Source organism: Rhineura floridana, chromosome 22 (genome assembly GCF_030035675.1).
Source record: "Rhineura floridana isolate rRhiFlo1 chromosome 22, rRhiFlo1.hap2, whole genome shotgun sequence".
NCBI lineage: Eukaryota > Metazoa > Chordata > Lepidosauria > Squamata > Rhineuridae > Rhineura > Rhineura floridana.
The window spans coordinates 13,919,009-13,932,063 of record NC_084501.1 but is presented as its reverse complement, the minus strand read 5'-3'; the positions used below and the strand labels follow the sequence as shown (position 1 = coordinate 13,932,063).

At 46.1% G+C, this 13,055-nt stretch overlaps 1 protein-coding gene across 1 annotated transcript; it reads left to right on the top strand.

Moving 5' to 3' along the window:
• Nucleotides 1-5,339: 5,339 nt before the first annotated feature.
• LOC133374969 (uncharacterized) lies at nt 5,340-7,541 on the top strand. Its single transcript, XM_061606353.1, has 2 exons — nt 5,340-5,510; nt 6,316-7,541. Exon 2 carries the CDS (start codon nt 6,458-6,460, stop codon nt 7,313-7,315), a length of 858 nt encoding a protein of 285 aa, XP_061462337.1. The 5' UTR covers nt 5,340-5,510; nt 6,316-6,457; the 3' UTR covers nt 7,316-7,541.
• The last annotated feature ends 5,514 nt before the right edge of the window (nt 7,542-13,055 follow it).

The following is a 13,055-nucleotide window of genomic DNA, read 5'->3' as shown; positions in this document are numbered from 1 at the left end:
CTTAGGGTGAAGTGTACATGAAAAGAATCATAGAATCATAGAGTTGGAAGGGGTCTTGTGGGCCATCGAGTCCAACCCCCTGCTCACAGCAGGAAATCCACAGCTAGAGCATCTCCTGCAGACAGCTGTCCAGCCTCTGCTTGAAGACATCCAGCGAAGGGGATCCCACCACCTCCCTAGGCAGTCGGTTCTATTGCCGAACTGCCCTTACTGTCAAGAAGTTCCTTCTAATGTCCAGTCTGAATCTACGCTCCTGCAACTTAAAACCATTAGACCTAGTCCTACCCTCTGGGGCAGCAGTGAACAAATCTGTACCCTCCTCTATGTGACAGCCCTTCAGGTACTTAAAGAGTGCAATCATGTCACCCCTCAGCCTTCTCTTCACCAGACTGAACATGCCAAGTTCCTTCAACCTTTCCTCATAAGACTTGTTCTCCATACCGGCTATCATCCTCATCGCCCTCTTCTGAACCCGCTCTAACTTGTCTATATCCTTCTTAAAATGAGGCGCCCAGAACTGAACGCAGTATTCCAGATGAGGTCGGACTAATGCAGAATATAGTGGGACTATTACTTCCCTCGACCTGGAAACTATAGCTCTGTTTATGCAGCCCAAAACCACGTTTGCCTTTTTTGCCGCAGCATCACACTGCTGGGTCATGTTCAACTTGCGATCCACTACAATTCCAAAGTCCTTGCAAATGGTATTTGGAAATGGAAATGGACTGCCTTCAAGTCAATCCCGACTTACGGTGACCCTATGAATAGGGTTTTCATGGTAAGGGGGTTTACCATTGCCATCCTCTGAGGCTGAGAGGCAGTGACTGGCCCAAGGTTACCCAGTGAGCTTCATGGCTGTGTGGGGATTCGAACCCTGGTCTCCCAGGTCATAGTCCCAACACCTTAACCACTACACCACACTGGCTGTAAGTGTGCATAACAACCATTTATTATATTAGGGGGAAATGCTTTGCAAGAATATGCACGTTAGGCAAAGTTCCATACAAAAATGTGCCTGTCAGGAGAAATTCATGCTAATATACTGGTGGATTTTCATCGGGACTTTAAAAAATATCACAGTCTGGTGTGGAAAAGCAGAGAAGTGAATTTAAGATTGGAAAAAATGAGAAACGGAGAGAAAATGGATGGATTTTGCCCATACCTAGAAGGGAGTAAAGAAAAAACTGACAGCCAACACCAAACTTTGGGGGGGTCCCTTGGGACAATGCCTACGATGACCCCCACACACCCCACCTAGTCCTTCTTGTTGTATTCATAGCCAAGGCCAGATTGAAGTTTAGGACGGCCATATTTGGCCCCCAAGCCAGAGTTTCCCCACCCTGGTTATAATATAAGCGAACTATTAACCCACAAAACCATCCCTAAAAAGAGCGTAAGGGACATGCACCTTCCAATTTATGTATTCAAAGCACCATGACTCTTTCATAACTGGCTGTTTCCATTGGACCAACGTGATCATCATTCCGCACAGGAACACGAAAAGCTACCTTATACTGAGTCAGACCCTTAGTGCGTCTAGCTCAGCATTGTCTACACTGACAGGCAGTGGCTCTCCAGGGTTTCAGACAGGGAGTCTCTCCCAGTCCTAGCTGGAGATACCAGGGATCGAACTGGGGGCCTTCTGCATGCAAACCAGGTGATCTGCCACTGAGTTAAGGCCCTCGGATCCACACTTCTGCTGGGGGAAGTTTAATGTACGAAGGTAAGAAGAGCCTGGCTGCTGGATCAGGCCAGTGGCCCATTTAGTCCAGCATCCTGTTTCCAAAGTGGCCAACCAGACGCCTCCTCTGGGAAGCCGGCAAGCAGGACCTCAGCGCAAGAGCACTCTCCCCTGCTGGGGTCTCCAGCAATTGGTATTTGGAAGCATGGAGGCAGAGCACAACCATCATGTCCGTTAGCTGAAATTTGGGAGTGCCGTTCAGGTGGGTATTCACTCAAAGTAGCAGAAAGTAAATTGAGAAAACAGGAGTTTTTGGTAATAATATTTTCAATCAGTTGACGTAATTAATACGACTTTGTTTAGGTCTGCTTGGTGTGCTACACAGTTCTCTATGTAGGTGCTGGAATAGCCGTGTTGCCGTTATATCTGCCATTTGTTTCTTTCCCTACTGTTCTGCTATTTCGCTTGAATTTGTTTTTGCCATTGTTTGACTTGCTGTAAGCTATTTCATATGCAGTGCGTCTTTGTTTTCCTTTTTGTATGTCGCTTTGAGTCCTGTTTTTGGAAAAAAGCGACTAACAAATGCTGTTAATAATAATAATAATATTAAATAATAATAATAATAATAATAATAATATTCATGTAAAGGTAAAGGTGTCCCCGCACTCGTAGTGCGAGTCGTTTCCGACTCTTAGGGTGACGTCTTGCGACGTTTACTAGGCAGGCCGTATATATGGGGTGGGATTGCCAGTTCCTTCTCCGGCCTTTCTTGACCCCCCCATCATATGCCGGGTACTCATTTTACCGACCACGGATGGATGGAAGGCTGAGTGGACCTCGACCCCTTTTACCAGCGATTTGATTTCCTCCTTCCGTTGGAATCGAACTCCGGCCGTGAGCAGAGTTTCAGCTGCGTTACCGCCGCTTACCACTCTGCGCCACGGAGGGTCTTGTTTATATCTGTATTGAACCATATATAATAATGGAGACCATCAAACTCCGTTCTACAGAGCAGACCTGTTTAAAATAATGGACCCTCGTTAGTCACGCCCATTCGTTTTAATTTTGCTGGTCTTTGACCGAAATAAAAATGACTACTACTGCATTTATTTTAATGGGTCTACTCTGAATGTGACTAACGCTGGATGCAGCCCAATAATAATAGTGAGAGTGGGTCTTTGTGTTCTCTCAGCACCGCAGTGTTCCAAGGTGAAGAGGATGCTCTGAATCAAATGACCAGCTCACTTAAGATGTCATTCCCCAAAGGGTCAAGGGTGTAATTAGCCAAACTGAAGATAGGAGTCTAGGACTGGTGTCTGAAGGACAGTGTTACTCATATCCCTTGTGCAGACCAAAAATAAATTCTGGAGATTCCCTCAAGTTGTTCTGGAAACATGGCATAACCTGGGTGAGGGCTTGACAATGCTACAGGTTTGATTTATGCTTTTGCAAACAGGGCTGACCCATTACTCACTAGAAGCAGGGCTCACCTCAGCCGCCTCCTATGCTTTTTCATCGTTTATTTCTCTTTTTTTGATATCTCATGTAATTGCTGCCCATTAGCTACCGGGGTAAGTTCAAGGATCTGGTTTTGGTGTACAGAGCCCTACACAGCTTGGGACCAGGATACCTGAATGACCGTCTTACCCCTTATATCCCCAGTCGATCACTGCGCTCTGCAGGTGAGGGCCTTCTGCAGATACCATCCCACCAGGAGGTTTGTTCCGCACAATATAGGAAACAGACCTTTAGTGTGGTGGCGCCTACCCTGTGGAATTCCCTCCCTTTAACTATTTCGACAGGCGCCATCTCTGTTCTCTTCAGTGCCTACGGAAGACCTTCCTCTTTCAACAATCCTTTTAAGTAGAGACTTTGTCCCAGTCTGCATCTGTGTTGGAATTGCTTTTTAAGATGTTTTTTTAAAAAGATATCTTTAAACATGTTTTGTGTTAATATGTTTTTAAAGATGTTCCGTTTTAATATATTTTAAAGTCTGTTTTTATGTTGTTTTAGAGTGTTTTTGTTTGCTGCCCTGGGCTCCTACTGAGAGGAAGTGTGGGATATAAATATTATTACTGTTACTATTACTATTACTGGGCATGCCTAAGCCAATCAGAACCCACTGGAAGGCATGGGTGAGAAGTAAATTCCATTTGAATTTAAAACTGCAGCTGCCTAATTCACACTTTCCAAAAAAATATGCAGACTGACACTCGACCATCCTTTGCACACCATAGCAAGCTGCCTTACACTGAGCTAGACCATTGGTCCATTTAACTCAGTATTGGCTGGCAGCTGCTCTCCAGGATTTTAAACAAGAGATGCGGAGATTGAACCTGGGACCTCTTGCATGCAAGGGGAATGCTCCCACCACTGAGCTGCGGCCCTTCTACGATTGTGGGCAATCTGTGCACGGAGCATTAACTAACCAAGGGAGATGATGGGATTCCGTATTCTCTCTGAGTTGTCATGTGGCAACTGATGCTAGTGCAGGGCCCCAAAAGCCGAGAGCCAATGTAAAGTGGCAGCTAGAACAACATGAACAAGCCATTGGGAGGAGACAAAGGTGTAGCAGTGTGGGCTGGCCGGAACATGAATCAGACCCGTCATCTCGGGAGGGTGTTGCCTTCCACCGGCGCAATTAAGAACCGTATAAAAAGGGACCAGCTCCGCAGTGTTCCCCATCCTGCATCTCCAGTGCCTGCGAACCATTGCTCCTACTGCCCTGGGTGAGTTGAAATCTGATGGGTCTTTGCGATCTGAAAAGTTGGGAAATTCAGTGGGTGAAGAAAATGAAAGTTTTGATGCTGTAGAAGAGAAAGAAAAGGGAAGATGACCAGGATTGGAGAGCTCGTTTTCCATGAAGAACAGATGAAGATTTGGAGGGGGTTTTAAACTGAGGGGGGCGAGCAATTAAGATGGGGGAATATGGTAGTGGGTTTGTAAAGTTATGAATGGTACATGGCGAGGGGCAGACTCTCTCTGCCTCCATCTCATAATACCAGAGAAAGGGCCGCAGCTCAGTGGTAGAGCACCTGCTTTGCATGCAGAAGATCCTGGGTTCAAGCCCCTGCATCTGCAGGAAGGGCTGGGAGAGACCCCTCGTGTGAAAACCTGGAGAACCTCTGCCAGTCAGTGTAGACAATATAAAGCTAGATGAAGCGATGGTATGGCTCAGTACAAGGCTGCTTTCTATGTTCCTATGTGTGAGAACTCAGGATCACCCATCTATTGTTAATTGTGAGAGCCAAAAGGAGTACTTCCATGGTCCAACACAGTCTGCCTCTGAATATTACTTGCTGGGCCAATCAACAGTGGGATTCCACACACTCATCACCTCGTTAAAAATAGCCTAGAGGGGGTGACGTTAAGGCTTTCATCGATTTAAATCCCGAAGGTAAACCTGTGTTGTGTGAAGAAGGATTTTCTTTTGACTGTCCTGAACATGACACCCATCTCTTTCACTGGGTGACCCCAAATTCTCATATTATTTCCTCCCTCCATATTCTACGTATCCTTCACAGCTTTATAAACTGCTGTCACAATGCTTAAGGGTTTGTTTGTTTGTTTGTAAACTGAGAACTTTGAAAAGCATTAAATAATTCCCGTGAAGGTTACATCAAGAGAAAATGTTATTCCTGTGCTAACAACAATTCCTACTTGTACAGGTCCCTGCAGAACTTTCTGGAAGATGGCTCACCTTCTGGACAGCATCCATGACATCACTGGGGTCTTTTACAAGCATGCCAAACGTCACGGGGGCAGCGTCACCTTGAGCCAGAGGGAGATGAAGAGGCTGATCAAGGAGGAGTTGGCTGAGGTCATCAAGGTGAGCAGGAACTGATATGGATTATGAGTCCATGTGACTTAACTTTGAATATCTGGGTTTCCAGAGGTGTCTTTCTCCAAGATTTCTCCCCCTTCCCTGGGCTTGAAGACGTTAGATCTCTTAATTGGAGGGCAGATATCTTTAGTGCACTTCTACATAAACACAACGGCAATATGGTATGTGCAGCCTGCCATTTCACATTCCATATCTGGGAGATCCATCTTGAACCATTGACCTACAAGAGCTCAGTTACATTTTTTTAGATGTTTACCCCCCAAAAAAGATGAGTAGGAGTCTAGGGGAGGGAAAACTATGTGATCATTAAACGAAACATGATGGTTAAAATCTGTGGGGTGTACCAAAGAAAGCAAAGCAGTTTGGGAACTGCATGGTGAAGATCATAAGAAAAAGTTAAAGCAACAAGAATAGTTGAGGTATGGGGATCTGCAGATGAAAAAAAGGAACAGATGGTGTGGGTGCTGTTGTAGTGATGGAGTAACTACTCTCCGCTCATGGTGTTGGGTGTCCCAGGCCACACTGATGTTCTATGTCTGGGAAATGTGTCCCCATGTGTGGACTGCATCAGTACAATTGCAATCCCCCTCCCACATACAATCCTATCCTCCCTAGACACAGTGTCTATAATAACTAAAACAATGCCAATATTACTAATCATAATTTAAATGGAAAGAGAAGAAAAGGGGGTGGATGTGCTGTTGGGATACTGAGTCTACAGGAATGTTGGTCGATGGCAACAGCAGCTCACAGCCCCAATGATCCAACTCCCTTTCTCCCCGACTTGCAGAACGCTTGCGATCCTCAGACCCTTGAGCTGTCATCCGTTATGTCAGTCTCAGCTCCGGGAAGGAGATGAAAGGGACCAATGTTCCATACGAAGAGGGGAAGACCGGAGGCAATGTCAGCGACAAGAGACTGAGGAGGAGAACATGAGGAGACCATGGCTGTGTGGATCAGGAGAAGGGGAGGGGGGGAGGGCACAGCCACGAAGAAGAGACAATGAACCGAACAAGGAGAGTTTTCAGTCGAAAAGTCTGCAAAGAGATTGTGAAAGGCGAAGGCCTCAAATATGTGAAGCAACACTGAGAGAGGCTATTCAGAGGAAAGAGGATTGCTATGAGGCCCTGGAAAAAGGGTGCAAAAGCAGAAAGTCACAACAAGTGTGTTACAATGAATCCGTGGACTGTGAGAAGAGAAGGTCTTGGTCATGCGAGCAAGCACTGTGGGATGAGGTTCAGAGAAGTCTAGAACATTATGAACATGAACTCCTGGAAAATGCGAATGATGGGAGGTTTCAAGCTTGCAAACCAGGAGTATGTGAGGATGACCAGAGGAAGCAGTGCTTTTATGATCCTGGGACCTTCGAAGGAGATGTTGAATGGAGAAGGTCTGAAGCTTGCAAACCAGGACTCTGTGAGGATGTTCAGAAAAAGCAGCAGTACTGTGATCCTGAGGCCTTTGAAAGGGATGCTGAGCGGAGGAGGCCTCAAACTTGCAAACCAGGCCTCCGTGAGGATAGGCAGCACCATCAATGTTATGAGATTGGAGTCTTCGAAAGAGGCGTGGAGCAGAGAAGGACTCTGCGACGTGAACGGGTTGGCCAAGAGGATATTCGAGGGAGACAGCAGTGTTGTGACCCTGAACCCAAGGAGTGTGATGGTGAGAGAAGGAGGCCTCAAGGGTGTGAGCCAGGATTAAGCGAGTGTGTTCCGAAGAAAGAGCTGCATTGTGAACCCGGAGTCCTGGAAGGAGAGGGTGAACGGAGAAGGCTTCGGCGAGAAGGTTAGAGGAGGAGAGAAATTGCTTAATATACAGCTGAAGATCCCTCAATATCCATCCCTAGAACTGGACATGCCCCCCTGCACCTGTGCAATTGGAGAATCAATCTACTGATAAAATTAGGAATCTCCAGAAAGGAACAGGCCCATCACTAATAGGCCCATCACTGTTTGAGCTTTCTTGAGTGCACAGATTAGAATAGGTGTTTTCCCCCTTTTTTCCATCCTGCTTCTGCATAAGGCAATAAAAAGAGATTGCAGATAAGAATATGGTGTGGAGTGGTTTGTCTGTACAGTTCCGCTGTCTTCCTGTTAAGGATACAGAGAGCATCCTTATTAACGAGCCAGATCACTGTGAGGGCTTTAGAGCGTCTCTGGTGTGTGTGTGTGTGTGCGGGGGGGGGGTCTTTACCAAGATTGCTACCTGAGATTGTTTTGGCTGGAGATATCGAGGTGGACATGGGACCTTTTGCATGCAAATCCTTTGCTCCACCCTTGAACCATCCCCCCCCCAATTTTAAAAGGGGATGAGGGGCACGTGAAGCTGTCTTATACAAAGTTTGGACACCTGTCCGTTGAGCCCACTGCTGTCTCCTCTGATTGGCAGCAGATTCTCCCCACCATCTTTCCCTGCACAGGTTCCTGAAATCCCACTTACTAGTGATAAATCTGGGGGCTTCCATCTATGAATCAGGGACTCCATTACTGAGTGTAGACCCTTCTCCTGAGGAAGAGTCTTGTGGTTCTCACCCTTTGTTAATAAAGCAAGATGTCCATCCAAGGGTTTTATGCACACGGAGGGGGAGGGGGAGGGAGGGAGGGAGCGATCATTCCAAATTTTTCACAGATTGCTGCTCTCTTCTCTTTTTCTCTGCTTGCACTGACACTGGTCCTTCCCCTTTTAAAAAGAATTAATGAATTTGGGGGTTATTCTGTCCCGGTGGATGACTAATGGTCCACTTTTCTTAAACCAGGAGTGGAGAAGCCCGAGTTTGAGAGTGCCAAATGTGGCCTTCACAGAGCTACAATTCCCGGAGTTCTCTGGGAAGAGGGATTGATTGCTTAACCACTCTGAGAACTGGAGCTCTGTGAGGGGCGATGGAGGTCTCCTAACAACTCTCGGCACCCTTAGCAAACTGCATTTCCCACTTGGGGGAAGCCATGATTGGTATGATAGTGCTTTAACTGTACAGTGCAGATGGGGGCTTCATTGCTTGGTGTCCTTGTAGTGCTCTTCAAAGAACCACTGCCTGCATCCACCAGGTAACGGGGGGCACTGACTGAGGTTGGGGGCCACTAGTGGCCACTTTGCCCTTGAGGCAGCCCTAACCTCAACGATCGCCGTGCCATGCCCACATCTTTCCAGAATCTCCCATGAGGTCTAGAAACCTTCTCTCTCTCTCTCTCTCTCTCTCTCTCTCTCTCTCTCTCTCTCGGTAATAAAACAGAATGTACTTGGTTGCCAAAGCCAAAGAGAGAGGCTTCAATATTTGTCATGTGAAAAGCACACAGTCTTATTCATTATCAGAAGAGTTTGCGATAACTTCTCACAAGCAACTGTTCTTTCCATTTGTCCAAGCGACGGCGAGTTCCCTCTCTCTGTTTCCCGCCCCGTCAGTTTGCTCTTGGCTCCGTCGAATGCTTTTCCTGTTTCACGTACCACAAGCGGACTGAATGTTTGGGGTTTTTTTCTTTCTTCAGTGGGAGAGGGATTAAACAGGCTCGCAGGAAAATGTCTTGTTCCCGTAATGTAGGTCAGAGAGAAGATTTGTCACGAGGAATATATGTGCATGTTTGTAAACATTGTTTGGTTGGCGAACTGCATTGCAAAATTCAGATAATGGTGAATTTTCAAAGGATGGCTGTATTTCAGTTTTCATGTTGTTTTGGAGAGTGTGACTTTTACAGATTTGACTTGAAATGAACTGAATTGAAATTCTCGCCCATCCCTAGTCCGGAGGGGCTGTGTATCCCTGGAACTCTGGCCTTTGTGGGATAGTATTGCCGTGCGCTTTACATAACAGAATAAATAAACAAATCTCAGTTGACCAGGAAAAAAAGTATTTGGACTTTTCTGCTCCTGTCCTTTCAATCTACAGGATTCAGCTAATAAAGCTTTTCATAGCATGGAAGTAAATTGGATCACTGCTGAAGTCTGGGCAGCTAGCTGCTTTATTAAAGGCACAGCTACAGTGACTGATTGAAAAGCTGGCAACCCTGATCAGAGGGGGCAGGAAATGACAACCTGGATTTTTAGTCTAAAACGGTAACTGTGGATTTGCATATTTGGAGGTCTCCATTGCAGATGCAAGGTTATCGAGTGGGGAACTACAACTCCCATCAACCCTCAACAACTTGGAGAGCTCCAGGTTCCTCACCTCTGGTTTGAGACATTATAAACCAGAATCAGAGCCCCAGGTTCAAATCCTGGGTTGTATTCCACACTAGTCCTACTAAGAGTAGACCCATTGAAGTTAGTTGACATGGCTAACCTAGGCTCATTAATTTCAGTGGGTCTCCTCTGAGTAGAATTTAGTTGGCTAGAACTCATTGCTCACTGGGTGAATTTGGGCCACTTGCGACCCCTCAATTTTTCCTACCTCGCAGGGTTGTTATGAATACAAAACAGGGAGGGGACAACTGTTAATGCTGCCTCTGATCTCCTTTGAGAACGGGCAACATATGAAGGAAGGAAGCCAAGTAAATCCTAGTGGCTGTCGTTTCTCTCAGAAGCTCCTCAGAATGACGTAATGTCGTGAGTTTTCTAAGAGGAAAAATATGGCAGCCCCTGGCTGCAAGACAGAGGATCAGCACCCTGACATGGTGGAGATGGCAACAAAAGCAAAATGGAAAGGGCAGGGGGGGGCTGTTTCATCCCCCATAGATTTTTGAAACCAAAATTCTCAACAGGGAGAATTTTTGACTCAGCCAAAGCAGCACCCCTGCACATCAATAGCAAACTCACATGCTGAATGCTGATCCAGATGTATTCAAAAACAGCACCTTCCACACATAACAGGGAGGCATCAACAGACTCAGAGGAACCATGGAAGTTTGCAGAAGTATTAAAAACACCTTAGGGGACAACTTTCTGGGGGTGGATGGGGGGGAACTCAAACATCCCAGTGAAGACTGAGCATGTTCAGAGTTCACAGAATGCCGACTAACGGTTGGACAGGGAGAACAGAAAAGCAGGCCGGGGGTGGAGAGGATGGAATGGCGTGTCCTTAATGGCAGGCTGGAAACCTGAACAGGAGCGTTCCGTGCTGCAACATATTGTTGCAGGTTCCGCTTTGGTATGGCATATCAGTCACGATCGTTGTGGCCTCTTGAACTGGCAGCGAGTGACTAAACACGTCCTCGGCATTTAATGGGGGAAAGACGGCTTTGCTCTGTTTGTTTTCCTCTGTGCCAAAGTTTCCTTTGCCAAGCAAAACTCTCGCTGTACACAACTCTGGGAGCCAGAGTTTGGGGGGGCAGGATCTGACCTATAATTTTTCTTTCCACTGAAAGCTTACTGAGAGCAGCACTACCTTCCAACTCCCCTTCCCCCCACAAGCCTCAAAAATGGTTGCTGTTGTCCAATGAATGACATTTGGGAGATTTCTCCTGCCCCTCCCATCCCTGAGGTGCCAAAAGGGTGAAAGACCTGCTGACGAGCTTTTAGGTGGAGCATGAAGGTCACACCATTTTGGTTTTTAAATTTCCTCATTTCGAAACAAAACAAAGAAGGATCTCTTCCCCACTCTCTTGACTGCACCTTCACTCCTGTAGGGTGTTTTTGGAAATGCGACACTTGCTAATCCTCGGATTACTCTATTTGGACAGCGACTACAAACGTGGATGGGACTAGCTACATAGGAAGATATTAATTTGCATCAGCCACTGGCTTTTGCAATTTGAGCATTACATTCTGAGAAGGATCTTGGGATTGTTGTCAATCGCAAGCTGAATATGAGCCAACAGTGCGATGTGGCTGCAAAAAAGGCAAATGCTATTTTAGGCTGCATTAACAGAAGTATCATTTCCAAAACGCATGTCGTACTAGTTCCCCTCTATTTGGCACTGGTTAGGCCTCATCCTGAGTACCGCGTCCATTTCTGTACACCTCACTTTAAGAATGATGCAGACAAACTGGAACAGGTTCAAAGGAGGGCAATGAGGATGATCAGGGGACTGGAAATAAAGCCCTACAAAGAGAGACTGAAAGAACTGGGCACGTTTAGCCTTGAGAAGAGAAGACTGAGGGGAGATATAATACCGCTCTTCCAGTCCTTGGAAGATTTTCATACAGAGGGCCAGGATCTCTTCTCAATCATCCTAGAGTGCAGGACACAGAAAAATGGGTTGAAGTTGCAGGCAGCCAGATTTTGGCTGAATGTCAGGAAAAACTTCCTAACTGTTAGAGCAGTATGCCAATGGAAAACCAATGACCTAGGGAGGTGGTGGGCTCTCCAACACTGGAGGCATTCAAGAGGCAGCTGGACAGCCATCTGTCGGGAATGCTTTGATTTGGATTCCTGCATTGAGCAGGGGGTTGGACTCGATGGCCTTGTAGGCCCCTTCCAACTCTACTATTCTATGAAATCCAAAAATATATAAACACCTAAGCAGGTGAAACGATCAAACTCAAAACACCAGCAATTTTGTGCACAGATATAAACACAAAGCAAATGAAATGACCAGACTTGATTAGAATGTATAACAATATACAATTTGAAACTCAAGGCACTGAGAATTTTCATGAGGATTTAAAAAAAGCAAAACCACAAATTGCAAATTGGTGCAGAAATGCAGAGAACCACATTTAAGATTAGAAAATGAGAACCGAAACTGATAGATCTTCCATCCCTAATATATATACATGCAACAGTCAAGGTGGCCTCTGATTTTAAGTACAGATCGCATACATGCACTAAATTTACAAGTTTAAAACAATTGCTTCATAAAATAGTTGCCAGCCAGATGCCTCTGGGAAGCCCACAAGCGGGAGAAGAGCGCAGTAATGCTCTCTTGGCGGTGATCTCCAGCCACCGGTACTCCGACAGATGCCGACTCTGATCCCGGAGGTAGTACGCAACCATCGTGGCTGGTCGCTGTCTATAGCCTTCTCCAGAAATCTGTCTAAGCTCCTTTCAAAGCCACCACTGCCTCCCGTGGGAGCCAAATTCCGTCATTTCGCTCCGCCCTGCACGAAGAAGGCTTTTCTTTTGGCGTGCTCCGAATCTTCCAACATTCGGCTTCATTGGATGTCCCTGAGTCCAATTGTTAAGAGAGAGGGAGATAAATGTTTCTCTGTCCACAGCATGCATCCTTTTATACACCTCCATCATGTTACACACGCACACACTTTTTTGAAGCTAAAAAGCCCCAAATGTTGCAACCTTTCCTCATCAGGGAGTTGCTCCAGACCCTTGAACATCTTGGCTGTAAGACCCTCTCCCTGCTCGCTGGCCTCTTTCCACCTGGCCTGGCAGGGTGGGGCCTTGACTGACTGCAGCTGTCACTACCTGAAGATGCCAGAGACCACCTTGACTGTGGGGTGTTGTTTAGGGGCTTCTGTTTGGGTACAAGTTTAATCTCTGATGGTCATTTTTTTTTTTTGGCTGTTATTTGGATTATGCTTCTGTATTTTATTGTTGGATTTTATTAGGAATTATAAGGATGCATCAATTTATTGTATGTTTTTTATGATGTTTTTGTTGACTGATTGACCATTTGAATTTATTTCTTGCGGCGAGTTGTGTGA